A 26551-nucleotide genomic window follows, 5' to 3' on the forward strand; every position below is an offset into this window, starting at 1 on the left:
CACCCAACTGTACGCTTTCCTCTTCATCTCGACGTACCAGACAGGTAATGTAAATTCCGTGGAATAACGCAACAATGTACCTCTCTCACCGTGGGAAAGGCCAGCCGCCCCTGCCAAGCCTCAGCCTTGCCATTCAGACATCCCAACATCTTCTGTGGAGATGCTTATGGAGGAACCAAAGTCCAGGGTAGCCTCGGTGACGACGTCGACAGCCCGACGAAATGAAAAACCGAACGTGGCCGTTGAGAAAGGGGGATGCGAGTGTCGGCCGAGTGACATAGGAGTTGCAGGCAGGCGGAATAGGACAAGCAGCTGAAGAATCAGAAGGAACGATGTTCGGTGTGCTCACTGGGGAATAGCATCAAGATGTCTGGGTTTTCCAGGGAGAATTCAACCCTGTTTCACGTCCGTAATGGAAGAAGGCTTGTTTCCAGATCCTGCTTAGTAGCCGGACAACGAGACTACCGGTTCACGCGACAACCATCTCCAGAATCTCCATGACCTGCTCTTTCTCCGTGATGGGCTTCGCGTTCGTCTGAATCCAGTGATCTTTGAGACTATTCTGTGCCAACCCATCCAGCTTGTCCCTCCCGACACCGACCGCCTTCAACGTTCGCGGCATCCCCAGGTCTCTGAATATCACGTCCAGAACATCCCCCAGGTCGAGCTTCTCGAGGCTCTCCTCCCCGGAACCATGCTTCGCTTCCAATAAGGCCTTCACAACAGGCGAGCGGAGCAATACCTGTTTGCAATAAGCCTGTCTTTCAACATTGGCGCCAACTTTCTCGTTCCATTTGCAGACCGCAGGCAACATGATACAGCTAGTTTCCCCGTGGCCCACGCCCAAGGGTCCCAACTGATGGCCAATTGCATGGCTTGCTCCCAAAGGCACACCGCTCCCCACGGCACTCATGGCTTGAATTACACCTCGCATTGCCTCGAACCTGGCATCCAGATCGTCTGGGTCCTTGTGCGTTCGGATCAAGGCCGGTACCAATTTCAGCAAGCCCGTTTCGGCCTCGCTGTCACCTTTTTCGTTCGACAGCAGGCTGCATAGCGTTTCAACACAGTGGTCCACTGCTCTAACCCCTGTGCTCAACCAAATCCGTTCCGGGGTGGTAGTCGTGAGCTCTGGATCAAGCACCACCAGGCTTGGGTTCCTGGTTGGGGGCTCAAAGAGACATTTCTGGTTACTACCGTCGTCCCTCGTCACGCCCGCGATCGACTGATACTCCCCACCGGATAAACTGGTTGGAATAGCGATGTGACGGATCGCAGGGTCCTTGAACGTCTTCTTCCCTTCGGCCAGTAATTTCTCCATCTCTTCGGACGTGGTGATGTCATTAGCCAGCATCCAGGCGATCACCTTCGCTGCATCAGTAAGCGATCCTGCGCCTAGAGTAATGATAGAGTCAGGGCTCTTTTTCCCCGCGTCAACCGCGATCTCAAGGACTTCATTCCAATGCGTGTGAGGGGTCATGCCGATCCTAACCCCCACGACTTTGTCGCCCAGGGCGTCTTGAAGCCGTTTGAGCGCATTCGTATTTTTCGACAGCGAGTTAGAGGCAATTATGTAGGGGCGGCTGGCTCTGAGGGTGTTCTCGAGATGATAAGCACAGGCTTCGTCGAAGCGGAGGCCCCAGGTGATGTATGGGACGGCACGGTCGTCAAAGGCGGGCTCGAGGTGGTCAATGCCGAATGAGAACGTCATCTTCGCCGTGGAAAGGACTCGGTCTTCTCGAGATTTCTAGAGTGTCTCGAGACCAGTCACGTCAGAGGCAGATCAAATAGTTCTCACGAGCAGAGGAGGAACGATTTTGAAAAATTAAGGAAGGTTGAGAGAGGTCAATCTTGGTCAATCGTGGGTTGGAGAAGTGTGGAGATTCGAGCAAGTGGGGTATCGACGAGGCTGACGGAGGCAGGGACCATCGGCATGAGATCCTCTTCACAAATGGAGTAAAAGGAGTAGAAGGAGCATAGAAGGAAAGGAAGGGCGATGTGGGACGCTGAGACTGGTCTAGGTCAACACTTCCAGAACGGCACGATGAGTGACATGGTCGTCGACAAGGAGATTGTTTGGCACAAGAATCATCCGCAACATGTACGGCCACCCCTCTTTGCGGCTCATAGGCGAGTCAAGGACGTCGTCCATCCTGTAGAGTCAAACAATCTTTTTTTTGGAATGAGTTATTGACATTCGTGTATCAATTCTCTCAATGTGACTGTCTGGCTCGGATAAGTCCGCATGAGTCTTAGCTGGCCATCGCTCGTCCCGGACCGGTGTTCTCGACTTTGTTTCTTTTGATTTTGATACCCCATGAAATGTCAATGCTCTTTGGTCTTGTTGTGGTTTCCCTGCCTCACAGGCAATTCACCAGCATAGCAAAGCGAAGCAACCTGCATTGGTGCATGCCTTGGAAATAACTTTTCGATCGACATCGGAGAAGTCGTGACAGGGAAAACGCAGCGCGTGAGAACAAACTCGAGGCGAACCAGACGCTTAATCGAAGAGACCGAAACCCATATCCTCGTCGGACTCTTCCTTCTCTGTAGGCGCAGTGTTAGCAAATGTTCACAACTCGCGGGCTGCGGGGAGAAGCAAAATCTTGCGACGTTGAGACGTACCCTCTTCCTTTTTCTCTTCTTCTTTGGGCGCCTCGTCAGCTGCAGCAGCGCCGCCAGCGGCACCTCCAGCGGCAGGAGCAGCAGCCGCGGCACCACCGCCCGAACCAACGTTGAGAAGCATATCCTTCACATCCTTCCCTTCGAGTGCCTTTGCGAACAGAGTAGCCCAGATGGGTTCGACGTCGACGACACCGGCGGCTTTGATGAGGGTGTTGAGTTTATCAGCCTACAAAGCAGAGCACAAGGCGTCAGTCTCTCATGCTCCACGTCCCTTCAATCGAATCTGGAAAAGTTCAGAGCCCGGGGTTTCATACTGTAATTTCAATGCCGTCGTCGGCAAGGATGAGAGCGGCGTAAGCGCTGGCGAGCTCGGCGGTGGACATCTTGACGATTTTGCAGAGAGACCTGTCTAATTGAACTCGGAAGGTTGATGTCGAGAAGTTGAAGTTGCGCGCAATTTCTCGAAATCGCAGGGCCGACCGCCCGGAATTTGGTTGTGGGATCGAAAATGCCAAGACCAAAGTTTATTGATAGGCGCCTAGCCTGTTTCGGGACGAGAATGCTGCCGCTCTATGTCCACTACCGCTGTCGTGCTACATGGGGCAGCTGAACCTGCCTTGGCACCAGCCTCGGCGGTTAGTTGCAAGACCCCCAGGCCTTATCTCGAGTTTCGTGCGCGTTCTTGTGTCTATCCTAGATATACAAGAGTCTCCCCTTCCAAACCAATCTAGCCAAACATAGAAGTTGGTGCGCATTTCCAACACAATACGGATTCAGCAGTTGAGCACGAGGACCACCCCGGTCGGGTGGGTCTGCGTTGCCGCATGAGATTTCCTCTTTCAGCCTTGCCTGTCTTGACCAGAGACGCAACTCCACGGTATTCAGAATGGATATACTCCGTTGTTTGCGTCGAGGTCAAGGCAGGGAAGACCACGAGTTCGACAATGCGTGTCAGAGGTGGCTCTACAGGTTGTATCTGAAGGCGGAGCCTCCTGTCGTCCATGATCCTCGCAGCACGCATCCTCGGCCTTTGCCTCTGGGAAAGCTCAGCGAACTTGAACCAAAACTATTTTTCCCTCGCTCAGCGATTGTTGAGCTTGTTACCAGAGACATGTTGCGTGAATTGACGGAGTGCGCATGTCGGAGCTGCGTATTAGAAAGGGCGACTCCGGCAGAAGGCTACAGTGGCGGACAAAGAACTAGGATCATCGACGCAGTTATGGCTCCAAGGGACGAGCCCAAGATTATCGTTGCGGTACTTCTCTATACGGATCAGATCTCTCAGCTTTACCGACTATATAAGACGTTGCTTTCCGATGAGGGTATTGACGCCCTTGACGGCAAAGAGGATATTGCCGAAGATGTTAAGGAGAGAATCCGGCACGCGAAGGCCATGTTCAAGCCGGAGCGAATTTCACTCGATCACCCAGCCCGAAACTTCCCTTCAGGTACTCGTCTGCCTTTTTTGAGGGAAGACTCGCCCAAGAGCGGATCATTTGGAACGGTCTCTAAGGTAGAAGTGCACCCGGAGTACATTGGCGACGATGTCAAGGAGTTGATCAAGGAATACGCCGGAGAACCATTGGCCCAGCCTTCAGCAGATCAGAAAGTGAGTGGATTTGATCATTCATGAGCTTTTGATCACAAGACCCCTTGGCTAATGTGACGTAGTTCTTCATTGCACGAAAAATGATCCAAGGAATAAGGGGACAAACCCTTGAAAACTCCGTTCAAATGGAGCGAGACTTTCTCGATGTGATCCGTCAGCAGAAAGAAGGCAAAGAAAATCTGATAGATTTGATTGCTTTCTACACTTTTGGAGACGAAATCAACATGCTCTTTCCTTATGTGGCACTGAACCTCCATGATTTACTCTATCATGGCCAGCTTCCACGAAATTATGACACCCACAAGCAATTTCCTGACGATTGGATCAGTTCAGGTATTAGAGGTATGGCTCAAGGCTTGTGCACAATTCACCATCCGCAAATCGCTGTGGGTAATGACAGGGAGATCGTTGGTTTTCACTTTGATCTCAAACCGAGGAACGTCCTCATCACCTGGGACGGGACATTCAAAATTACTGACTTTGGGCAAGCGCTCATCAAGGTCGTCCGCATTGGAATAGAGCAACACGGAGAGGACGGCTATCGTGGAGGGGATCCGGAATACGCTCCTCCTGAGTCGATGCCGACTCGTCACCTCGTCGAATCTCGTTATGTGAGCCACACCAGCCCTACGACAAATGGGCGCCCTGGCTCTCGCGATCTATTCAAATATGACATCTGGTCTCTAGCTTGCATCATGGTCCAATTATATACTTATCTATGCCTTGGTAAAGTTGAATCAGTGGTAAGGTTCGACGAGGATCGCAGAATGCGTGCCCCTGGAAGCGAGGTGGCCCCATATCACATTGATGGAATGGATGGGCCGGAGCTCAATCCGGCGGTGGCAACGCAACTCGACAAGATTTCGGCTTACAGCTTGAGCGTCGAATCGCCAGCTTTACACACCTACATGGAAGGGCTTGTTACAACAATGTCCCAAATGCTCGAAATCAATCCATCCGACCGACCTACGTCTGGTGAAGTGGCGGAGCGCCTTACGGTGCTTGTGAATGATTACCAAGCGGCGAGGAACGACCCAAGCGGTGTACTTCTAGCGGCCAACAATGACGACCTCCGAGACATCCCTAAAAGCTATGTCGAGGTTGCAATGGATACAAACGGCACATCTTTCGTAGCATTGGAAGGTGTTCGCATTGCAAGTCCCGATTCTCCTCAGAATGCGGGACTCCCGTGCAGATTGAGACTGTTTCACCAGAAGGGTGGGTTTTGGATGAAGATCTGGTTTAAGAGAGCCTCTAAACTGGAGATCGTGTCCAAAAGGCTACCCGAGGAAGAAGTTCGATTGATTCATTCAGCGCTTCTTGATGGCGGAGACCGTGGTCACTGTCGAATTTTGAGACTGGGTGCTGACGGCTTTGAGACAGATTTGTACTTTGAAAATGGACTGGTCGACTTCCACGCGGCCATCGTCCAGTACATTCCTCAATCGTTTGGCATCGTCGGCGGCGAGCCTCAAGATGAGATGCGGCAATGCTACAGCCTGAGGCACCCTGTCACCGTCTCGGCGAGGCGAGAGTTCCCCAGAGACCTGGCGAAAATTCGGGACGGCATCGAAGCAACTTCGGTTCAAAACTGGATTTCGGTGCAAAAGTGGAAAGCACGGCGACTGACTTACGTGGATGGGAGACATGGACCTCAGCGTGATATCGGGCTCAGGCTCATGATATTCTTCCATAACCCTGCGGCAGTCTTGCAAATACCGCTCAGATCACGCCTGGGCAAAGTAGAAGTGGAACGTCGAGGCGCTACCACCGCGATGACATTCCGCGGTCTCTCCAGGGAGAAGTTCTTCACATACGTGGAAAAGCTCGAGAGCGGCATGGATCGTCATCTTTGGTTGCCAATTGGACCGGCACACTATCCTGTGGGCAATGCTTACAGGCAAGGGGACAATAACACTTGGGAAGTGAGACTTGAGACGAAATATGAAGAAGGTGGGATCCCTCCAGTTTAGGGGGAGCGTTCCAGAGCTAACTAGAGTCCTGCAGTTGTCTCAGACATTGAGGCCCTCATTCGAGCAGCACGGGATGGCGGGGAGAAAATATCCTGGATCGATCCTGCTGCAGGCCCCAGACGTATCTCTGACCGAAGCCGCAGTTCCACAAGCAGGAGTTAGCTTCTCTCTCTCTCTCTCTCTCTCTCTCTCTCTCTCTCTCTCTGGCCGTCCGCGAGAGGAATGTTCAGACGATGTTAGTGAAGACGGTTGTATTGGGATTCGCTGCCCTGCCGACCTTCCTCCTTCCCAGAATTTCGCAGATAAACAGGACCGAGAGAGCGAGCAGGATCAGCGGGAAGGCTATAATGACCCAGAGCCACACGTCCATGCTTGCCACGATGTGGAAATGTCTGTCTTCGTTCACCGAGACATAACCCATTTGCAAAAAGTCCTGGTTTCGGGTTAACGAGACAAACAAACACCCCGAGAAGATTGAAAGAATCGTACAGCAGCGAATGAGGCGGGCACGTATATCAAGGCCACCACCGTGAGCACCTTGACAATACGGGCTTCGTGAGAGCTTTTTAACGTAAGTTCTACTACTGCACCTGTGCTAGTGCTTGTGGCGTTTGCTATTCTGTTGTTGAGCTCCGAGTTTCGGAAAGCAATGATATCTCGCAACTTCTAATTATCAGCGGTAGATCCAAAGCAGATGCGACTGGGAACGTCCACCAACCTGGCGTGACAAGTTGTTTCCACGCGCCAACAATGACTCTGTCAACTGTCGGAGAACGTCATACTGAAGCTGCACGGTTTCGGCCAAGAGAAGAAACGCATCGCGACGTTCTGCACTCTCATACCTGCGCGCGGCGTCCATCATGGAGTGTATGATCCTGGAGTTCAGGCCCAGCACGTGCGATATTCTCAACAGCTGGTCTACGAGGTGTGTGAGTTCCTTCATGGAACTTATGCATTGTTGAACCTTTTTGGAATCGCCGGCCGTCTCGGTCTCGATCGAAAACATAACCAGCTCGTCGAACTTACAACCCAGTCATCAACGCCACACAACTCCGGGTTGGGGGCTGGGAAACACTCACCAGCTTGGTTATCTGCTCGTCATAATAGTTCAAAGCCTGCCGCCATTCCCCTGTCCCGCACGATATGCAGACCTTTTGCACTCCCAGCCACTCTGCCACTGTTGAAGCTCGAGACTCTGCAGAGGTGTTGAAATTGTGCTTCAGCCGATTCGTCACCTGGAGAGGAGCCCTGATGAGTATATTTGTGCTCGTCTGCGTTATGCACGAGAAGTTCTGATAGACGAGGGCCTGACGAATGGTCCATGGGTATTGGGCAGTTCCGTCATCATGTTGTATATACTTCCACAGAAAGCAAGTTTCTAGCAGAAACACCCAAGAATCAGCATTTTGATATCCTCTTTCTCTGTTCCCAGTCTCTCGTTGGCTCGTTCACCTACCTAGGCCCTGACGTTTGTCAAATGCGTTGAAGTGCTCCTGGATGTCATATGCGGCGAAGCCTTCGTCTTGGGCAAATCCCTTCTCGCCGAACGCGGTCAAATGCTTCAGGAAGGTGGGAAACGCGTGGACATGTCGCAGTATGGAGCGCATGCTCGTCTCCGACAGCATCAGCCGTCCCCAGCCGAACGTGGGATTCAGGAGACTATTAAAACGGGGTGTCAGTGGAGGAGGGGGGGGGAGGGGAGGGCCCTGTTTCTTCCATTCCAGGATACTGGCCAGATGGACGTACAAGAATGTAGATTTGGGCGATGATGGCACCGCCTCGGGTAAAGAAACATGGCTCTCGGTCTTGTCGATGTCGCGTGAAGTCTTTTGACCCCCGTTGTAAGTCCCCATCTCCATTGCATTCCCGCTAGGGAGGAGCGGGTGGCTGCAAACTCACATCGAGGTATTCAGCCACCGCGCGGTCATTGCCGAGCACGCAGCTTCTGAGCCCTGTGTTGTGACAAGGCACATGGCTGTCAGTTCTGTCTATCGGCGTGCAAGCAAGTGACCAAGACCAATGTCCATAGCCAGAGCCATAGCCATAGCAATACCCGTATACGTTACGTATGTCCTTGTGCGCACTTACCTGTGTCGTCGACCTCTCCCACCTGGACGCGAAAATGTCCTGAGGCGGATGGACTGAAGATTCGCGGGGCCGCCTCGTCAAAGGCACTCTGGGCTTCCTCGATCGGTTGGTGCAGCGCCAGCCTGGAAGGAGAGGCATCTGCTTCGGGCCAAGGTAGAAGTTTCTCGCCCATCGTTGTTTTCCACCAGTGCTGTCTCGAGACCACAGTGGGGGTGTGAAAGGAGATTGAAAAATGGGGTTCTAGAACGAATCTATAATGTGTGGAGGCGAAGACACCGAAAAGAACAGAGATAAATATCAAAGTACTGGGTAGTGAGAAGACATGTAATTGAAAGCGGTGGCTGGCTGGGCATCAGGCTGGACCCCAGGCTGGCAGCTGGCGGGGGATTGAATGGGGAACAGGCTCAGGCTGGTGGGCTGGTGGGCTGGTGGGCTGTGGCCGGGGCAGATGGCAAGGCTGAATCTCGTCGGGATTGAGCTATACGGCTTGGGTACGACCGAGTACAGGGAAACGAAATCCAAAACCTCTTGAGAACGAAACATTAAGCCACTCAACCACTAATGTCATTTAGTTAGCAGCTACAAGCGCCTCCTCCCCTTCCAGAAAACAAAACCCCCCCAAACCCCCCTATAAAAAGCTCCTCTCCACGGCACGGTGAACAAGGGGGTTTTCACCACGCATCGACAAGCGTTACTCCCGAGCGCTGTTTGATCTCGCCGTGCTCACTAACCGACAATTTCCTCGTCGCCGTGACCTCGTACATGGTGCTTGCTCCGACCTTGATGGGCTGGTGAAACCCGCATCAGTGTTGGTATCAATGAGACGGTAGACGGGGGAAGGCTGTAGCACAATCGACGACAGAGCTAACTTACTCTCCAGAGGTATTTGTTTCGCCCAAAGATGACGTCCAGATATGCCACCAGCGCGGACGCACTGATGTTGTACTTGACCAGGCTGACTTGGTCCATCTCCGTTCTCCGTTGGGGGGCCTCAGGGCCCGAAAGCGAGGGATGGTCTGTGGTTGGACGCTATGGACCGGCTACTGCTGCTTGCAAGGTGCATAAGGACATATGAGGAGATCTAGGATAGGATGGGAAGCGATTCGACACCGAGATGCAGATGCAGAATGAGAGAGATACATTGGCCGAATATACACGATCGTCCATCCGTCCGTCCATCAATCAACCACGCACGCATGCTCCCTTTAAGAACAAAACATGTATGACTCTCACGGATTCCCTCCCTAATCTACACCTGCCAACACATCCCCCGCCACAAGCGCCTTTATCAGGCGGCGTGACTGGTGACAGGGTATCGGCTGGACGACGAGGTTCGCGGCCATCGGTTACACTAGCTTCCCAACTCCCGTCACTATCGACGCCAACTGTCTGGTTCGCGTGCAGGCCCTCCTAGCCCCAGGCAGAAGGCGCAGCGAGGCTACTAGCTACATAAGTAGTGAGGCTCAGCTGAGCCGTGTTCCTCATCGGTCGACGCCTCCTGCAAGCTGGCGGGTGACTTGTGCAAATTTGGATGATGGAATCATTGCCAGTGATACAGCAGCCGAATGGCTGACGAGGCCGAGTGTGCGGCGTTCATTATTATGTATCCTTCGACTTGCTTATCTGTGTTCTGTACAATCGTTCATCTCGTCTTCCAATCACCCGTTCAAATACTGCGCCTCCGCCTCAGATGCCGTTTGTGAAATTCCTGCCATGCATCTCCCCATCCGTGCCTGTAGTCGTGCCAGCGTTCCACCGGGTGGCTCCCACTATTGTTCACGAACAAACTTGATCCGCCTCCTAGCCAGTACAGAATCCCCACCTCCGAATTCTCGTCTCTCCTGTTGAATGCGATGTCGCGCCTTCTTCCAAACCGTCGGACTTGTTCCAAGCGCCAGTCGTACCCTTCCCATTGGCGGATCAATGGCCGGACGCCAGCATATTGAGTCAGACACCATCGCCAGAAAGGCGGCTCTTGGCTCGAGCCAAAGACCGCGAGATAATAGCAAGTTGCGAGGAGCATGACCCCGAAAGTCGTCGCGGGAAGGATCCAGCCTTGTAGCGCATCCTCCTCATCGAGAGCAACAGGGTAAGGGAATGTCAGATTCACGCTCGAGCCGGAGTCCGTACAGGTCAAGGTCTTGCCGTCAGTCGAGTTGCTCCAAACGCCTGCCGTCGGAAATCCGTCTTGATCACGGTAGGGAGGTATGACGCTGAGGATGACAACCCACAGATTCGCCAACCCATACACAATGCAGAAGAATGCTGGTACGAATCGCCACCAACCCCGACAGTTTCTCAACTTCAGATCCCATTCCCATCCGTTGCTCCCTCCGTGCACATCCATTCCTGTTTCGCTATTATGGTCCCGCGTGTTGACTTCCTCGAGGTGCTTTGTCCTCGACGGAAGTCTGAGAACGACAAAGCCCATGACTGTCAGGATGACGCAGTGTGCGTACGTCTGGAGCATGCCCGGCATGCTGACTGACTCTAGGAGTGTTTTGATTGATGCCGATGCGCCAATGAGGGCAGTAGTCATGATCCCGTGGAGTATGAGGCCTCCTCTAGGCGCGAGATACTGGTCCAGAGCTTCCTCGTGGCCCGCAGATGGCGAGTCGCTCTTCCAGAAATCCGACCAGGGAAGGATATTGCCTGATCCAATGCTTTGCTTGATGCGCGAGAATGTGTATATGATCGAGTTGAGGCTACCCAGAGAAGAGATGGCAATGAAAACCGACCATGCCTTGTATGCCGCCTCGCTATTACCGAAAAGCATTGGTGTGTAGTTGATTGCAACAGGAACAAACGGGATGGCCTTGAGGAAGGTGGCGACCAGAGCGATGTACAAGATGCTGACGACGGAGACGGCGAGAATGAACCCTTTGCGAAGGGTCACTGGTCTCTGTGGGTCAATCTCGCCAGCAACGAATGTTGCATTCTCCCATCCTTCGTAGGAAAATATCACCAAGAGAAATGCTTTTGCGACTTGAATCTTCGACATGGTTGCTGACGGCGGGCCGCATTCTTGGAAACCTGCCCCCTGGTACATCCCAACCTGTATCGCGTGCCAGCCTGCACAGAGCACAACCAACAGCAACAAGATTTTGACGCCTGCCAAAATTTGGTTGAGCATGCGACCTGACTGAGGCGAGAAGTATTGCAAAAGACACAGAAGCAAGAGGACTAGGAATGCAATCACGCGTAAGAAGTCGCGATCCGGATCCTCTTGTGGGTTTCTCGCGAACAGTAACAGCCGCCCGATTTGCAGGCAGTTGGTGGCCGAATTGAAGAATGCGACAAATAAGAATGCATACTGCACGTATGCATAAAGGCCGTCTCCTAGGGCCCTTTTGAGCCATGACCGTCCTCGGCTGGACGTAAGTTCATCGAGCTGCAGACTTGTTCGTCAGCCACGGCACCAAATACCAGACAAATAGATCCTTTGGGGTATAATCAAGAGTCTTACATACGTATACAAGTTCTCCGCCGTTGTACGGCATGACGGTGGAACATTCCAGGTAGATCAACATGCTGGTCACGAATCAACGTGTGAATCATACTTCTTATCCTCGCCTTCACTGGTTTGCTCACCTAATTAATGTGTAAATCGAGCCTATCGCCCACAGCGTCATAGTAAGGCCCTTGTCGCCGGTGAGGACTAATACAGTGGACACGTTGGTGTATATGCCGGTGCCAATCATTTTATTGACAATGAGGCTGAACACATCATAGGTACCGAGCAGAGGGGCGTGTGCAGCGGGTCTCGTCTGCGGCAGTTCGTCGCCGTCGTGCGACGGGCTGCGAGATCGCAGGTCCGTCATCTCTATGTCACTCGGACCGTGTGGTGCCATGATAATGGAGGACTCGGTGGCTCGAACATGCAGATACGCAGCCTCAGGCAAAATGCCGGCAAGGTCGCGCTCACCGCGGAGTGTCGAATATGGCTTTGCGCAACTGGAGACGAGGACACAACATGCAAGTCAAGTGGAACAGGCAAAAGGGCGCCCTCAGGCAGAAAGGATGGCCACGAATGAGGGGCAGATACCTGTATTATAGGAGAACAAGCTCTTAAAAAAGTTGGCACAGGGGGAGTCAATGGACGAGAAGGTCAAAGTGAGGCGTTGGCCACAGTGTCTTTCCTCAGGCTGAGCTAGAACCTCCATGACCGTGGCCCCGTTTTGGTGTGAAGTGTGTTTCTCCCTCCTTGATTCTGATTTGGTCGAATTGATGCCTGTTAGACGCCTGCAGAACGCCACCGTGTGTGCCTTGCGACCAGTTTCCATATCTGGAGTAAAGGAGTAGTACATACCTGAGTACCCAGTACTTGGGAGATGGTGTCATTTTCCAGAAGGGCTGGCTCATGGTCTGCTGGCCAGGGCCACGGCTCGCAACGCGCCCGATCAGAAGTGGATCCGCTACACCGGTTTGGCGAGTCAAAGCCTGGCCCTTGTCATTGGACTGATATTTGGTCCCATTCAACGAGAGTTCCGGAGGCTTTGGATCCATGTGTGACTTAGCTGCCTTCTAGGCCTGGAGGGTTGGGGGACGGGGTAGTACAGAACATGTGGCTGTGGCTGTGCTGATAAATCCAAACAGCACGCCATGAATTAGGCAATCTGGAAGGTTGAAGCTTTTGAGTACTTGGATACACCAGACGGAGCACATTGTTACCTCTTCGAAGGTCAGTAGGCCAGACACACCCCTATTGACAGAGCATTCTGAGGATGAGCTTGGGCGCGAGCATGTGGCGGGTGGACTGGATGGCCGTGAAGTGGAGGTCGGTCGTACGTGGGAAAAGAGATTCGCGAGAGAAGGGCCAAAAGGAGCGAGGGTCGGGGGTTTGACAGCAGCTAATGCTGCATTGGGCGAACCTGCCAAGCCTGCCAAGCAAGCATTATCTCCACGTGATACAAGGATCGGCCGGAGGTGCGAGCCTTGTCCAGTGCTTGTTCAGTGGCCCGGCGAGGCTGAAAACCAGACCAATGGCGTCATTAGGCTCTTTCGACTCCTCAGAAACGCAACCGCTATCACTTCTGCGTTTTCAATGTTCAAGCACGAGTTTCAGTTCTAGGTAGAGTGATTTAGACTCCCAGTCAGCCTAGTGATACTATCATTCAGTGGGGGGAAAGTCCGGTACTATTCGCCGGACTTATTTTCCCCTACCTGTCGAGCCAGCGTTCTAGAACCTCCACATACATCTTCAACTTCCAGAACTGGAACGGAAGGGTAACAGGTGCACAACAGGAAAATAAGAATATATATCATGTCCCCGCCAGATCTGGACATGCAGGCGCTGCAGCATCTCAGAGCCCAATTCTCTCAAGCACTGAAGGACTTTGCTTCTTCGTCGTCTTCATTCTGCATCCTACACTCAATCCCGCCACCCACCGCGATTCCGACCCCGTCAAATCCGATCGTCACACGCACACTCTACCTTCTAGACTCGAGTTTCAATCCGCCTTCAAAGGCACATACAAGCCTGGTAAAAACGGCGTTGAAATCGCGACGAGATTCGAGCTCGGTGATCAGAGACCAGATTCCGAGAGTCCTGTTTTTGCTGGCCACGGTGAACGCAGACAAGAAGCCCCAGCCCGCCGACTTCGAGGATCGCCTTGTTATGATGGCATTGGCGGCCGAAGATCTGCGGTCCAACTTCTCCTCCAGTTCTGCTTTGGCCGGGTCTGCGCAATCGAGTACTGGTGACCCTGACATACCAGTCCCGATAATCGACATTGGCATCACGAAGGAGCCCTATTTCATCGATAAGGCCACCGCGATCGATTCAAGCGGCATCTACCGTCCCCCAGGCTACAAACGTTTGTCAACATCCTCCAGCTCGGGAGAAGATGGCGGGATCGTCGAACAAATCCACCTCACAGGCTTCGACACCCTGCTCCGGATCTTCACGCCGAAATACTACCCAAATTACCACCCGCCGTTGTCGGCATTAGAGTCCTTCCTTCGGAACCACCGCTTACGGGCAACCATACGAGTCGACGCGAACAGTCCGTCGCAAAACCTCAAGGGCGCACAAAAGGCCCAACCGGAATCGAGTCGGGGTGCAGCTGGCTCCGAAGTACCTGACCTGACGACGATCGCCGGGCAAGAGGCGTACTTGCAGGGCATTAAAAACGGGGCGCTGGAGAAGGACGGGCTGAAGCGAGAGTGGGCGGAGAGGGTGGAATTGGTGGTAGACGAATCCGGGGAGACGGAAGGCGTGAGCAGTACGAAGATACGAGACGCCATGAAGAAAGGGGACTGGGACGAGGTCAAAGGGTTGGTAGGCCACAGGGTAGGAGAGTGGATCAGGTATAGGAGTCTGTATTTAGAGGAGGACGAGCAAGACGATGCAAAACGTTAACTAAACCAGTCCGACTTCGCCAGTGTTGGGTCATCAAGGTATAAAACGATGGGCAAGCATTGGAACTTCACCGTTCCGTACCGAAGATGAAGTGTTCAGACAAGAGATATATAAAGTTACCTCTTTTTTAATATTCTCCCCAAATAGCCCGGGACATGTCCGGGCGTGTTGTTCTCGTACGTCTTCTGACACCCTGGCGACCCAGACACAGATCATCGCATTTTCTCTTGCCCTTTACTTCCCAAGCTCGACCTTTCCACTACCCTGCTGCATCCCCGTAACGCCTGCCCCGGGCTTCCCGTCACTTCCAGCCGGCTCGGGTGCCGGGTCCGTCCTCTGCAAACCCTTTGCACCGGGATCCGCTTCAGCCTTATGCATCTGCTCGCTGATCTCTCCACTAGCCGGAGCACGAGAGCTAGTATCTGTGTGTCCAGCATCTTCCTTACCGCCACCCACAGCGGTCTTGCTGCTATGTGCCGGTTTAGGGGCCGAACTGCCATGAGAAGTATCGCTGACCCTCTTGCCGTCCGGAGTCAAGCCGAAAACAGCACTGTGGCTGCCAGGGGCGGCGGTGCCAGTCATCTTGTCCGTGGGGTTCGGGTCGCCGACGAGGGCCGGGTCAGGGCCTTGTTTGGGGGACTGGACCCGGCCGAGGTCCTGCGAGGTGCCCTGTTGGTCATTGCTGCCACTGTTGCCTGCTGAGACGGGCTTGGAAGGGGTCTCGGTTGAGGATACACTCGTGTCATCATTAGTAGTGGGCGGCTCGTCATTCTTGTGATGACCGGGGACATGATGGCTGGAGAGAAAGAGTCAGTTGTTTGGGTCTGTGGAGATCGATTGCAAGAGTCTTCTCATACTGATGCTCTGGTGCCTACATCGAGGTCAATCAAGGCTGTCGCTGGGAGAAAAGGGTGTCACTCACGCTCTCCTTGTCGTAGCCCATAACGTGGTTGAACGCGTTCTTTGCAGCTTCCATCTTGGGCCAGCCTATATTACCTCGAGCTCAAGGCGATATCCACTGTGCAGGCTTTATAGGATTTCTCTCTTTCTCTCTTTTGTTTTGGTGGCCAGCAGGAGGAAGATCTTTATGTGACGTGGTAAAGTGTCCGGGGGGAGGGAGCAGGGAGGATCACGACAATATATGAACTTACACTGGAACCCGAACCCCCCTCCTCCATTCGGGGTCCCTGTGCAGGAAGATAGCCGGAGAGCCAGGTGACAGTCGATGCGTCCCTCTGGACGATCCATCGTGTTGGGGAATCTGACGACATCACTGTGCGTCATAGCTTCAAGATTCACAGACACCTCGATGCGTACCGTGTATCTCACGCTGTTTTTAAAGGAGCCGAGCATCATAAATGCGGGGCGATGGGTGGCGGGGGCTCTCTCCCTTGCCCTGCCAGCTGCACCTTTGCGAGCCAGTAGTTACTGCACGGCATCAACGGATCCAACGGGCTTCACATCTCGTCGAGCCAGTGGCAGCGAGGCGCAGGTCATCCATCTGACTGGGACACGCCTGGATACCACGCCGAAAATTGGGAAGCCCCATCAAAGCCTCATCGGCTAATAATGCGTGGAAAGGAGGGCGAGGCATCTCCCTCTGCGCACAAAGTCGTCATCGTGCAGTCTCGGGAACTTTCAATCTTCGGTCTAATGCCGCTACAAGGCAAGCAAATCCGTTTCAATGGTCAAGATGAGGCTTCAACATCTGGTTCATTTCGATGGGGGGCCATCTCTACATCTTCATCTCGAGTCCCTCCGCAAAACAAAAGCCAAAAAATTGTATTTGTACAAGAATCGAAAAGATTGGTCTCCCCTTCGTTTCTAACGTCCCCTCTCTCCTGTGTGTGGCACTTCCAAAGCATCCCGTGGTTGAGCATCTCATGGCTTCCATCCCGCTGGAGTGGTATACTTGGACATGGTCACAAATCCAGAGCTTGGGCGGTGCCTTCTTGTCTCGGTGCCGTTCCCAAACCCATAGCTGGCCGATATCATCGTGCTGGTTGTGCTGGGTGTGCTCGTGGTCGAGCTCGTGGCTGAAGTGGAGACGTCAATCGCCGCTACCGGTGGCGAAGGCTTGAAAGTGGGTTCAAACGAAGGCTTGTTCTCAGGCTTGTTCGCACTTGGCGTCGCTGTGACGGTGATGGTGCTTTGCAAAACCTCGGTAACGGTGACATATGCAACACGGCAAGCACCTCCTTCCTTGCCAGCTCCGCCGGCACCACCAGCGCCCGTCTCTACGGGGTAGACAGTGATTGTCTCGGTGGTCGTGGATTGTAATGTGATGGTGGTGGTACCTTCCGTGCTTGCCGCAGCTACGTTCTTGACGTCTCCGGCTCCCTGTGGCCTACCCGATGGTCGAGTTATGGTGGCATAAATAGTACTCGTCAAAGTCAAAGTCTTGGTCATGCGAATAGTGGTAGTAATGACAGACGCTGATTTCCCAGCGCCCATAGTCAAGGTCACAGTAGTATCCTCCACAGTCGTTGTGACAGCAACTTCCTCGCCGGATGAGACCGTGGTGGTTGTCATCGGCCAGTCTGACCAGGTCATTGGCCCGCTGGTAGTTGAGGTGACAGCTGCATTGACGGGTGAGCTCCCACCAGAAGTAATAGCGGAGGTCCAGTCGACCCAGGTTTCTTCTGCACTTGTAGTGGATGTAGAAGCTGTCTCGGCCCCTACGATGGCGCTGGTGCTCTTGGACGTCGAGGACGTCCAGTCTAGCCAAGTTTCCGTGCTCATAGTGGTGCTAGGAGAAGCCGAAGCCGAAGTGGTGATGGCCTCAACGACAGCGCTGATGGATGTGGTTGTCGAAGAAGTCGTCATCGGAGTCGCTGTCAGGGACGAGGTCTTCACGCCGTCAATAGTGGACTCGCCATTGCTGCTCGATGATGTCCAATCGGCCCAACTGATCATTGAGGAGGTGGTGCCGGCACCGGAGCCGCTGGTTACGGAGACATCTTCAACAACTGGGCTGATTGTAGATGTCAATGCGCCTGTGCTTGCGCCATCGACAATCGCACTGGATGTGGTCATTTCGGGTGAGTTTGACGAGGTGGTGTCATTGGTGAATTGACGTTTAGGGAGTCTATAAGTGAACCCGTCAGGGCGAGCCTGCGCCAACGTCAAGGAAGCCACCACAAGTGCCACGGTCTGGAAATGCATTTTGGCTTGATCTTGGTTCGTATTTCTCGTCAGAATCTTCTTCCTTTTTGTGGGTTTCTAGTCTCGTGGAAAGTTGTCAAAACTTCCTTTGCCTCGGATTGAGCTGTTTGATATGTCGGGATCAACCCGCTTGGGAAAATGAATGTGCGGGAAAAGGAGTGACGGGTTTCGAATGAAAAAAAAAAGAGTGACTGACGTCTCTAGGACGTTTGAAGCAATGTTCAAAGGAACGACGGCGAGTTGATGAGAACTCAGAAGCAAAGAAAACAAAAAAGCACAAAAGCAAAAGGAAAGGAAAAGCACTGCAAAAGCTGACTGCCAGCGGAGTTGCCATTCTAGGGTGATGCATTGCGAGGAAATTGTAGGGGCGTTGGAAGGTTGGGAATCCAGCAGGCCAACCTAGACAGTGCCCCAGTGAGCAGAAAATGAAGCGCAGATCCAGTATGAAACAAAGGACGAAAACCCGCTGGATGATGTGTGGTTGGTTGAGCCGCCGCTTGAAGAGAGTGTCGCACGATTTGCGAAGAAATGCAGGAGGCCGGCGGAGGGACGTGAAATACACATGATTGGCCCAGGACCACAAGGCTAGATATCGCTTGACTGCTTTAGGGACTAGCGCCATCGGGTCTGCCTCCTGAACAAGGCTGTCACCATCTTGTCATCATATCGACCAGGACTTCAAACACTCCAGTTCCCCATCCAAGCTCCTTCGCCTCGGCATGCCCACTCTCTTCATGCCACGTCCCACCCCGCCGCGACCCTACCGATCTGCATTGCCTGTCCAATCTGCTCGGCTGGCTGACGATGCTGGTGCATATTAGCCTGGAAGTGCCATCAACGGAGCCCCAATTATCGGCAACGGTGCTGCACATCCAATCGGCAATCTGCCTGTGCAATGGGAATACCATGCATATCATCTCGGAAGGGTGCGGTTGGCGTGCGTCAAGATACACGAACTTTGGTCGCCGATGAGCCACGTTGCTCAAGGTTTCTCACCCGTGGCACCCTTTTGCATGTCTTCCCAGATAACAGGTAGGTCTGCTCGATGTGGTGTGACCCAATGTCATATCAACTAAGCGATAACGACCTTCCATCTCTGATTTTGCTTTTTGAAATTCTCTCTCTATCTCCGAGATTCAGGAACACAGAGAACATGGGTCCATGTACGATTGAGTTGGAGGCCAGTTTCAGTTGCGGCCTTGTCAGTGACCCCAGGGACTACATTCGCCGAAGTTCTCCTACTTATGAATCAGCGAGAAATGCCTTCTGCGTTCTTCAGCGCTGTGTGCCTGAGGTTACTTTTTTCTTTTTCCTTCACTGGGTGGATTGATAGATGCCCTCTCGTCGTCATGAAAGGCGCTTAGATTCTATTTTGATGTCCTTCACGATACTAGCCCTCGTTGCAAATTACTCTCAAGGTGTAATGGAAAAAGGAACGCAGGCGCCAACACCGGGTTGTCTTTTCCTTCAGGGACATTGGGAAGGGCATATACACGCCTTTGGTGTGTTCTGCAAAGATGCAGCTTGTTTCAGCTGCAAAGGCACATAGTCCAGTCCAGCACTTCAATAATAGCATCCTCTCCCTTTTGGACATTAGTAGCGTGCATCGCATATGTATCAACCTTGGGGCCAATCACGTCTCTTACATTCTCCCCTCCGAGTTCCGATTCTATCACATTTCGAGGAATGGAAAACATCAGGTATAAGTGCTCCGAGAAATCAATATGGTGCCAAATTCGGCAGCGGTGAAGCGAGAGTAAAGGTCCGACCGGCCAGTCAATCCGGTCTCTAGACGTGACAAAGAATTGGCGCGATCTGGCGTATTAATTCTGTCTGTCTTCTTCATATCTATTGATCTAACATTGATGAGTCTCGCCTTCGTCTGAGGAGGCCCTAGTCAGCGGTATCAATACGACTGTGATAAGCGAATACTTACTTTTGATAATCTTCTTCATGGCCATCACCAGACTCACAGTCATGACAGCAAATCCAAATACAATACAAGCCACTGCTGGAATTGTCTTCCAGCTTCTAGTGCTGAGCTTGATATAACACAACGGCGGTAAAATGTATGCCAATGCACAAGCACTGGTTGCCCCAATCAGTTCGAAAACAGCCCCGAGATCGCATGTGATCAAGCTGATCGACATCGCGCTAACCACCAGGGCACTGCTGAAAATCAAATGTCGGTTGGGCTGGTAAGGTTCCTCGGGGAACCAGTAATTGTTCATCACTTCTCTGCAGACAAAACACTCAAGAGGAAGGGTGGTGAGCATGTTGAGCCCAAAGCATAGTCGAGCAATCTGGACCAGCACATGTCCTTGTGACGGGAAATTGTTCAATACATTGCCCTTGGTCTTGTCGCCGAATGTGAGGAAACCCGCCAAAGCCAAGACAAGGCAGGCAACCAGGGAGATGAAGGTGCTGTAATGGGTCACAGTCGAAAATCGGTCTAAAGTGGGTGTTTTGAGAGAGCCGTAGATCAACAAGGAGTTGTGATGGCAGACGAAAGCTGAACAAATTAGTTTGTGCTAATCACAAGGGGACGAGCCGTACCGAAAGAAATCACCCCAACGGCTTGAAAGAATCCATCATTGACAAAGAGCAGTCCTCTCAGACTACCTCGCAGGTCTGAATCGACAACCGCTCCCTGAGTGACGACTGTCACAATGATGATCAGCATGCTGATCAACGCCAATGTCGAGGCTTTTGCGAGCTGCTGCTGTTAGCGTGGGCCTCGTCTTTGCATTGAGAGGTGCAGACCTTTGCGATATCCCTGTAGAGACTCAATAGCCAGCTAATACCCAATATGAAAAGGACAATGACAGCTCTTCGATCGGTCAGAAGCCATAGAAAAGGGATGTCCCTCAATCCGGGGATCAATGCTTCGATGACGTGTGGGATAGTATCTCCAACAATTATACAAAACGCAATCATCCCGCCAAACGCGAACGCCCACTGTGCGACCGAAATAGCGACTAACCCACTGGACCCAAAGCAATGTTGCATAGTCGCCTGAAAGGAGTCTGCTCCAGACAGTTTGCTGTTGATGACGATCAAGCGAATTGTCCAGTCCACGGTGACTGTCAGACTAACAAGCAGTATGATGCCCATGGTCATACCAGCTTGCCGGAAAGCATACGGTTGACCAATAATGCCAGCCCCAATGATAGAGTTGGCCATATTCATAAACGCACTGCGCATCCCACTCTTGGGCCTTGCGTCGGGCAAATGGTCCTCTGGCTGGAAGGATTCGGAGAGAAAGGGGGACTGCGCCGGGGGAGTGATATCGGTCAACAGGGGAGCATGCTGGCTCGGAGAAGTGAGGTAATCCTCGTCGTCGACCCACTCCTCTGGATCTCGGATGGTCGACTGCTCGTCGATGTCGAACCGTACTCGGTTCGTCGTTCGGGGGGTGCCATCAGGGCGAGGATGTGAGAGAGAAGACTGTCTCAGCGAAGGGGGTCGATTGTCATGACTGACTGAGCCAGTCGGGGAGTCCGCAGTCAGGGTTGACGTAGGCTCTGCAGATGCGAGGAGGTGTGTGTAGCCCTCGATCTTGCCATTGGCGATGTCTTTGACAGATCCATTTGAATCTTCGTCATCTGCTGGCATCTCGCACGAATTTCATCTCGCCCTCCGGCCACAGGAAAAGAATGTTGGCGAGTAATGGGTGGACGAGGAAGAGGGCGAGTTGTCATCTTCAATGTTACGAGGCATATGCACCTTGCAGGTCGAGGGCGTCTGCAGCCTCAGCACGTGCTGTCTGCGCACAACCTCCGTGCACCGATCTGTTGAATTACGGGTGAGCACTTGAACGGGATCACGCCGTTTCCCTTGAAACTTTTGTGATCGTTTCAGCCATTCTTGAGCCTTTTCCGCTCGTGCTCCCTGAAGAGAAGCGGGAAGTAGACGGCTCTACTCGTGTTCACAACATCCTCCGTTCTTCAAGTTCAAAATGGTTTGAGAGGCATATTTGGGAGCAGACCTTGCAACACCTCGGCCGTGACCCCTTGACTCTACAACAATGGCTAACGCCGACAAGTTAGCGTCAGCCTTGCACGTTGCCAGCTGGGACCTTGAGAAACTCAATGCGTTGGTCGCGGACTAAGGACCAGTTTACGAAATATGGAGTACCTTGTTATCACTCGTCAGGCACCGACAACCATCAGGCTCTCGCTTCACCGCCAATCATCCAAGTCTTACCGAAAATTGAAAGAGAATCAAGGCATACGCAGCGCACTTTGCTCTTCATAACTTTTATGCAAATGACCCCACATTGACCAAGGCCCGGGGTCATTTCCGACTCCAAATGAAGGGCCTGAAATGATCCTTAGGACCTCACGCCATTCGGGACTGGCAATTATTTCTGCATTCGGATCCGCAGCATCTTAGTGGTCTGCTTACCCTGCGTACCCTTGGTGGGAAGAGGTAAAGAACACGATATGAGGATCTGCCAAGGTGCAAAGACTTGGGCTTGTCTCAACCTGGGGTGTAGGTTCGTGTCTGCATCAGGAGGAAACTTTTATCTTTATAACCAGTGGCCCCAGGCTCACTCCTTTTATCGTAAGATCCAGAACTAATCTTTCGCGATGGCGGACTTCAAGGATAAGGTAAGCCGACCACTCAACTTCCCCAAGGAAAAGGAAAGAAAGATCTCACCCCTCCATTTCCGAAAGATATATCAATGCCTCATGTATTCTGATCCTCTTTTGATCCAACCAGGTCATCGTGCTGACAGGAGCCTCCAATGGAATCGGCGCAGCAACGGCTCAACTGTTTCTGGAACAAGGCGCCAAACTCGCAGCACTGGACATTGTCGACGCTCCACCATCAACTGATGCCCAACGGCTCAATATCAAATGCGACGTCTCGTCAGAGGAGTCCGTGAATGCAGCAATCAAGCAAGTTCTGGACAAGTGGTCCACCATCGACGCCCTTGTCAACGTCGCCGGGGTCATGGATCAGTTTGGTAAGACAGGTGGCCTCCACTAGGAGGAAGTTCCCGACAAAACTAACACTCTTATCCTCCATGCTCAGAGCGGGTCGGCGACGTGTCAAACGAAATCTGGAACCGTGTCATGAACATCAACCTCAACGGCCCTTTGAACACGATGCGCGCCTGCATCAACCACTTCCTGACGAAGACGACGGAACAGAAGGGCCGCATAGTCAACGTCGGTTCTCTGGCTTCGATCAAGGGCGGCACCGCTGGCGTCGCCTACACGACCTCCAAGCACGCCTTGCTCGGCCTCTCGCGCAACACGGCCTGGATGTACGCCAAGGAGGGCATTCAGTGCAACATCCTGTTCCCCGGCGGCGTGAGCACGGATATCATGAAGAACAGCAAATCCATCCCCAACAAGGTAGGAATGGATACGGTGATGCCGACCATGGCGACGTCGGTGGGAAACTGCGAGCCGGGAGACATGGCGAGGGCGATTCTGTTTTTAGCCAGCGCGCCCGGGCTGAATGGCGCCGAGTTGAAGGTCGATAAAGGCTGGTCGACTGCTTGAGCTAGGAACAACGCACTGAGAGACGGAGCGCTCCCCCTTTGATCGTGCCGATTTTGCCCATTCAAAACAGCTCGGGAAGCTATACGAAAGACACGATGGTCTTGGGGCCAGGCATAGTCTAGCTGTCGCTCTCAGCAACAAGATACGACTCTGTTGTCGCTCCTACCTATTGCGTAACGTCCCCGTAGGGTTTAGACGTTGACGCAATATTCTACTCGTACGTGCTTATTCTCCACTTGTAAACGAGCGCAGCCACAACTCGTGAGTGAGACCTTTCATGTGGACCACGCATTCGAAGTTGGTGCAAAAAATCAACACTGGGATTTCACTCTAGTGATAATACGTAGTAGGAGGACTGGTGCCTCAAGCTCCGCGTCGAGTTCTAAACACTAAACAATAACTAAAGGCGCTGTATATACAATGAATAATGCTCTGGGTGCCGGATTTTTTTACCTGATATGCACAGGGGTTCCTGCTTGTTTCCCTTTGCTTCCTTTCGTGTCGTGGCCTGTGCCCGTCCCCCGTCCCCCGTGTCCGTACTTTAAGGACGACGGCATGGACCAACAAAATGATCTGATTACAAAATAAGTCCCACCAAGAATGCAATTGCCATTAGCGGCAGGAATAGGCTGGGCCTGGTGTCGGCCACTGCCGAGGAGGAGGATGAACTCGAGTTGCTCGATTCTCCAAAGGGGCTGCTGTCGCCTGCTCCCGTAGACGTGGACGTGGCAGCGGCGCCAGTGGATGAGGTGTTTGGTTTTGATGTTGTCGATGTCGACATTGTCGTTTGGCGTCTGGAACCTGTGCCAGAGCTGGTGGTCGGTGCGGGCGACGTGGTCGAGGTAGCGCTGCTTGTTGCGGACGACATCAAGGCGGAGGTGGTCGCAGCGTTGTCACTGCCTGAAGCCGCTCCAGATTTCGTGCCAAATCCAATTTTCGCATTGTCAAAGTCCAAGACCGTGTAAACGTTTTTGAGAAACACGTCACCCAAAATCCAGTCGTCCAGCCCAAAAGCCTGGTGCCCGATAATGTTACTCTGGCAGCTTCCACTACTGCCGCTTTGCTTGCCAATGTAGTCCTGAGGAGAAACCGAGTACTTCACACCGGAGATCGTGAAATAAACATTGGCCGAAGAGGAACAAGGTACCGTGTAGATTTCGCCGTTTTGAGAACTGCCAGGGATCAGCTGATGCAGAGCGTCTGCGTCAGACGGAGGCATCAAGATGTATGATGTCCCCGTGTCGATGATAGCGGTTTTCGACTGGAAGCCCACTGATTTGCTGTCCACGCCTGCGTCGCTCGCAGCAATTTGCCAGCTGTTGTCGTTGATTGTTTTGGAGTATGACAGTTCGCCGTTGAATTTGGACAAGTCAATGCCGCCAAAGGTAATCTGGCCATCTTTGGTCCCGTCAGAGCTTCGCTGTAGGTGGATTCCCAAAATATTTGCGGACAAATGGGCTTTGTCCTTTAACACTTGCATGATAGTCGGCGAGCCCAGCGCGTCCGAGGCGGGTCGTCCAAGCCCCAAGATGCCATCCATAGGATAATTGTTGAAATCATCTGATGCTGAGGAGGCGAGGCCGAAACCCAGCTCGATGGTATAGTTCGCCAAACGCACCGTGTCTTTGACTACCACTCCCTCAACTTGCCCTGTGCCATAAGTCATACTCCAAGCTTGAGTGGTCGTCTGCATTGTGCTCGAGTCTTCACTGCCATACGTATTGTGTATTTGACAGGCATTGGATTTGCAATTTGAGCCCATGACCCAGGTATTGGCTGACCCGCTGTCGATCAACATATACATCTCTTGACCCTTGGAACCAAATTTCACGGTGGAGAAGTAGGTATAGTCGTTGCCGTCTTCGTTAATCGCCATGGCGTTAGGGACATTGGGGGCTGAGGAGTTCACAACCGGGAACATATTATTCCTTTTCATCTGCGAGGTGGATTAGAATTTTGAAGTCCGTCTCGACGAAGCCCTGGACTCACTATTGCCTTCTTGATGTCGATGGCCACCACACCCGAGTCATCCTCACGCGGGAACTCAAGATCCAATGGGATGAATCTCTTGCTGTTCTCATTTCCTCCATCGCCAGCATGGTAGGGATAGAATGCAGAAACACAGCTAGAGAGCAAAGGCAATGATAACCAACGACGATGCATGGTTATCTGCGTTCATGCAAAATACAAAATCACTCCATTTGCGTTTATCGAGTTTTCTTTTGGTTTAAACCCCAGGGAGCCTGTCCAGATTAAGTGTATTGCAGCAAGGCGTGTTTCTCGATTTGGTATCCTGCCCAAGTTCAACGGATAATGGAAGAGTGCAATAGACAATACAGTAGGAGCCAAAGACAGAGCTCGAGGGATTCTCAATCAAGAGATCCCAAAAGACGGCTCGGGATAAAAGTACAGCGATAATACCTTAGGTAGGTAGTGAATTGCAATGCAAGATCCGGTAAAGCAGAGTCGTGAACAGCATATCACTTTTTGAAGTTCTTCCAAGAGGTTGGCTCCCACCACATACCTCTGGAGTCTGAAGCCACAGCGTCCGCCATGCCAAGTGCATCAAGTGCATCAGTGCATCTAGAAGCGGGTCGTCATCCAGGGGGTAAAAGGCCAAATGGAGCAGCGAAGGCAGTTCGCGTACCTGACGATCTTTTACGTGCTCTCTCGATTGGTCCCTAAGAATGCGCCCCGAAACGGACGCAGGGCCCTCTGGCGTCAGTCATGGCCAGGGCTCGGGCCCAACCCCTTTGTGGCTGGAGGGTGACTCCCCCCAGGTTGCCCTCATGGCCAAATGTTTTGTGTAGGCGCTGAGGAACCTTTGACAGGGAGCGGGGTGTATCGAGATCCAGTGTCTAGATCAGATCTCTTTGCCACAAGGGAATGGCGAAGACATCCTCAGACACATCGGTAACTGGACGAGTTCACGAGCTCAATTTGGCACGGACCAAGCAGGGAGAAAGCGTTAGTTCGAGGTCTGCGAAAGGGGGCTTGAGCTCGAGGGGGGCAACAGAATGGAATGGCCGGAAGCTGAGAGATGGCAGAGTGGAGGTTTTGTGGAGTCGAACAGCGGGTATCATCATCTACTGTAGCAATTATGTGGAGTCGCATCAGAAACAAGAAACACTCGTCCATAGGTACTGTCACCACCGGACTGGCAACTAACATCTGCCATCGAGCCCCTCATCAAAATGACAAGAGATACTCGGTA

The 26551-nt window shown here is 52.6% G+C and overlaps 11 protein-coding genes across 11 annotated transcripts; 3 read left to right on the forward strand and 8 right to left on the reverse strand.

Annotated features, from left to right (window-relative positions):
* Positions 1 to 469: 469 nt before the first annotated feature.
* Positions 470 to 1711, reverse strand: A1O5_05406 (alcohol dehydrogenase; the record flags this gene model as incomplete). Its single annotated transcript, XM_007746007.1, has 1 exon — positions 470 to 1711. One exon carries the CDS (start codon positions 1709 to 1711, stop codon positions 470 to 472), a length of 1242 nt encoding a protein of 413 aa, XP_007744197.1.
* Positions 1712 to 2500: 789 nt separating this feature from the next.
* Positions 2501 to 3008, reverse strand: A1O5_05407 (large subunit ribosomal protein LP1; the record flags this gene model as incomplete). The annotated part of the gene is made up of 3 exons (XM_007746008.1): positions 2501 to 2547; positions 2626 to 2851; positions 2940 to 3008. 3 exons carry the CDS (start codon positions 3006 to 3008, stop codon positions 2501 to 2503), a joined length of 342 nt encoding a protein of 113 aa, XP_007744198.1.
* An 836-nt stretch (positions 3009 to 3844) lies between these two features.
* Positions 3845 to 6207, forward strand: A1O5_05408 (serine/threonine protein kinase; the record flags this gene model as incomplete). The annotated part of the gene is made up of 2 exons (XM_007746009.1): positions 3845 to 4234; positions 4297 to 6207. The coding sequence occupies 2 exons, from the start codon at positions 3845 to 3847 to the stop codon at positions 6205 to 6207; spliced, it is 2301 nt and encodes a 766-aa protein (XP_007744199.1).
* A 673-nt stretch (positions 6208 to 6880) lies between these two features.
* Positions 6881 to 8066, reverse strand: A1O5_05409 (uncharacterized protein; the record flags this gene model as incomplete). Its single annotated transcript, XM_007746010.1, has 3 exons — positions 6881 to 7228; positions 7287 to 7585; positions 7664 to 8066. The coding sequence occupies 3 exons, from the start codon at positions 8064 to 8066 to the stop codon at positions 6881 to 6883; spliced, it is 1050 nt and encodes a 349-aa protein (XP_007744200.1).
* A 1895-nt stretch (positions 8067 to 9961) lies between these two features.
* Positions 9962 to 12116, reverse strand: A1O5_05410 (uncharacterized protein; the record flags this gene model as incomplete). Its single annotated transcript, XM_007746011.1, has 3 exons — positions 9962 to 11686; positions 11766 to 11826; positions 11887 to 12116. 3 exons carry the CDS (start codon positions 12114 to 12116, stop codon positions 9962 to 9964), a joined length of 2016 nt encoding a protein of 671 aa, XP_007744201.1.
* Positions 12117 to 13558: 1442 nt separating this feature from the next.
* Positions 13559 to 14656, forward strand: A1O5_05411 (uncharacterized protein; the record flags this gene model as incomplete). Its single annotated transcript, XM_007746012.1, has 1 exon — positions 13559 to 14656. One exon carries the CDS (start codon positions 13559 to 13561, stop codon positions 14654 to 14656), a length of 1098 nt encoding a protein of 365 aa, XP_007744202.1.
* A 234-nt stretch (positions 14657 to 14890) lies between these two features.
* A1O5_05412 (uncharacterized protein) lies at positions 14891 to 15632 on the reverse strand (the record flags this gene model as incomplete). Its single annotated transcript, XM_007746013.1, has 3 exons — positions 14891 to 15452; positions 15514 to 15527; positions 15579 to 15632. The coding sequence occupies 3 exons, from the start codon at positions 15630 to 15632 to the stop codon at positions 14891 to 14893; spliced, it is 630 nt and encodes a 209-aa protein (XP_007744203.1).
* A 905-nt stretch (positions 15633 to 16537) lies between these two features.
* A1O5_05413 (uncharacterized protein) lies at positions 16538 to 17821 on the reverse strand (the record flags this gene model as incomplete). The annotated part of the gene is made up of 1 exon (XM_007746014.1): positions 16538 to 17821. The coding sequence occupies one exon, from the start codon at positions 17819 to 17821 to the stop codon at positions 16538 to 16540; it is 1284 nt and encodes a 427-aa protein (XP_007744204.1).
* A 1856-nt stretch (positions 17822 to 19677) lies between these two features.
* On the reverse strand, positions 19678 to 21436 carry A1O5_05414 (uncharacterized protein; the record flags this gene model as incomplete). Its single annotated transcript, XM_007746015.1, has 4 exons — positions 19678 to 19703; positions 19758 to 20333; positions 20378 to 20537; positions 20585 to 21436. 4 exons carry the CDS (start codon positions 21434 to 21436, stop codon positions 19678 to 19680), a joined length of 1614 nt encoding a protein of 537 aa, XP_007744205.1.
* Positions 21437 to 22413: 977 nt separating this feature from the next.
* A1O5_05415 (uncharacterized protein) lies at positions 22414 to 23337 on the forward strand (the record flags this gene model as incomplete). Its single annotated transcript, XM_007746016.1, has 3 exons — positions 22414 to 22434; positions 22547 to 22793; positions 22862 to 23337. 3 exons carry the CDS (start codon positions 22414 to 22416, stop codon positions 23335 to 23337), a joined length of 744 nt encoding a protein of 247 aa, XP_007744206.1.
* A 577-nt stretch (positions 23338 to 23914) lies between these two features.
* Positions 23915 to 25500, reverse strand: A1O5_05416 (uncharacterized protein; the record flags this gene model as incomplete). The annotated part of the gene is made up of 2 exons (XM_007746017.1): positions 23915 to 25273; positions 25327 to 25500. The coding sequence occupies 2 exons, from the start codon at positions 25498 to 25500 to the stop codon at positions 23915 to 23917; spliced, it is 1533 nt and encodes a 510-aa protein (XP_007744207.1).
* Positions 25501 to 26551: the final 1051 nt, after the last annotated feature.

Source organism: Cladophialophora psammophila (genome assembly GCF_000585535.1).
Source record: "Cladophialophora psammophila CBS 110553 chromosome Unknown aczJe-supercont1.7, whole genome shotgun sequence".
Taxonomy (NCBI): domain Eukaryota; kingdom Fungi; phylum Ascomycota; class Eurotiomycetes; order Chaetothyriales; family Herpotrichiellaceae; genus Cladophialophora; species Cladophialophora psammophila.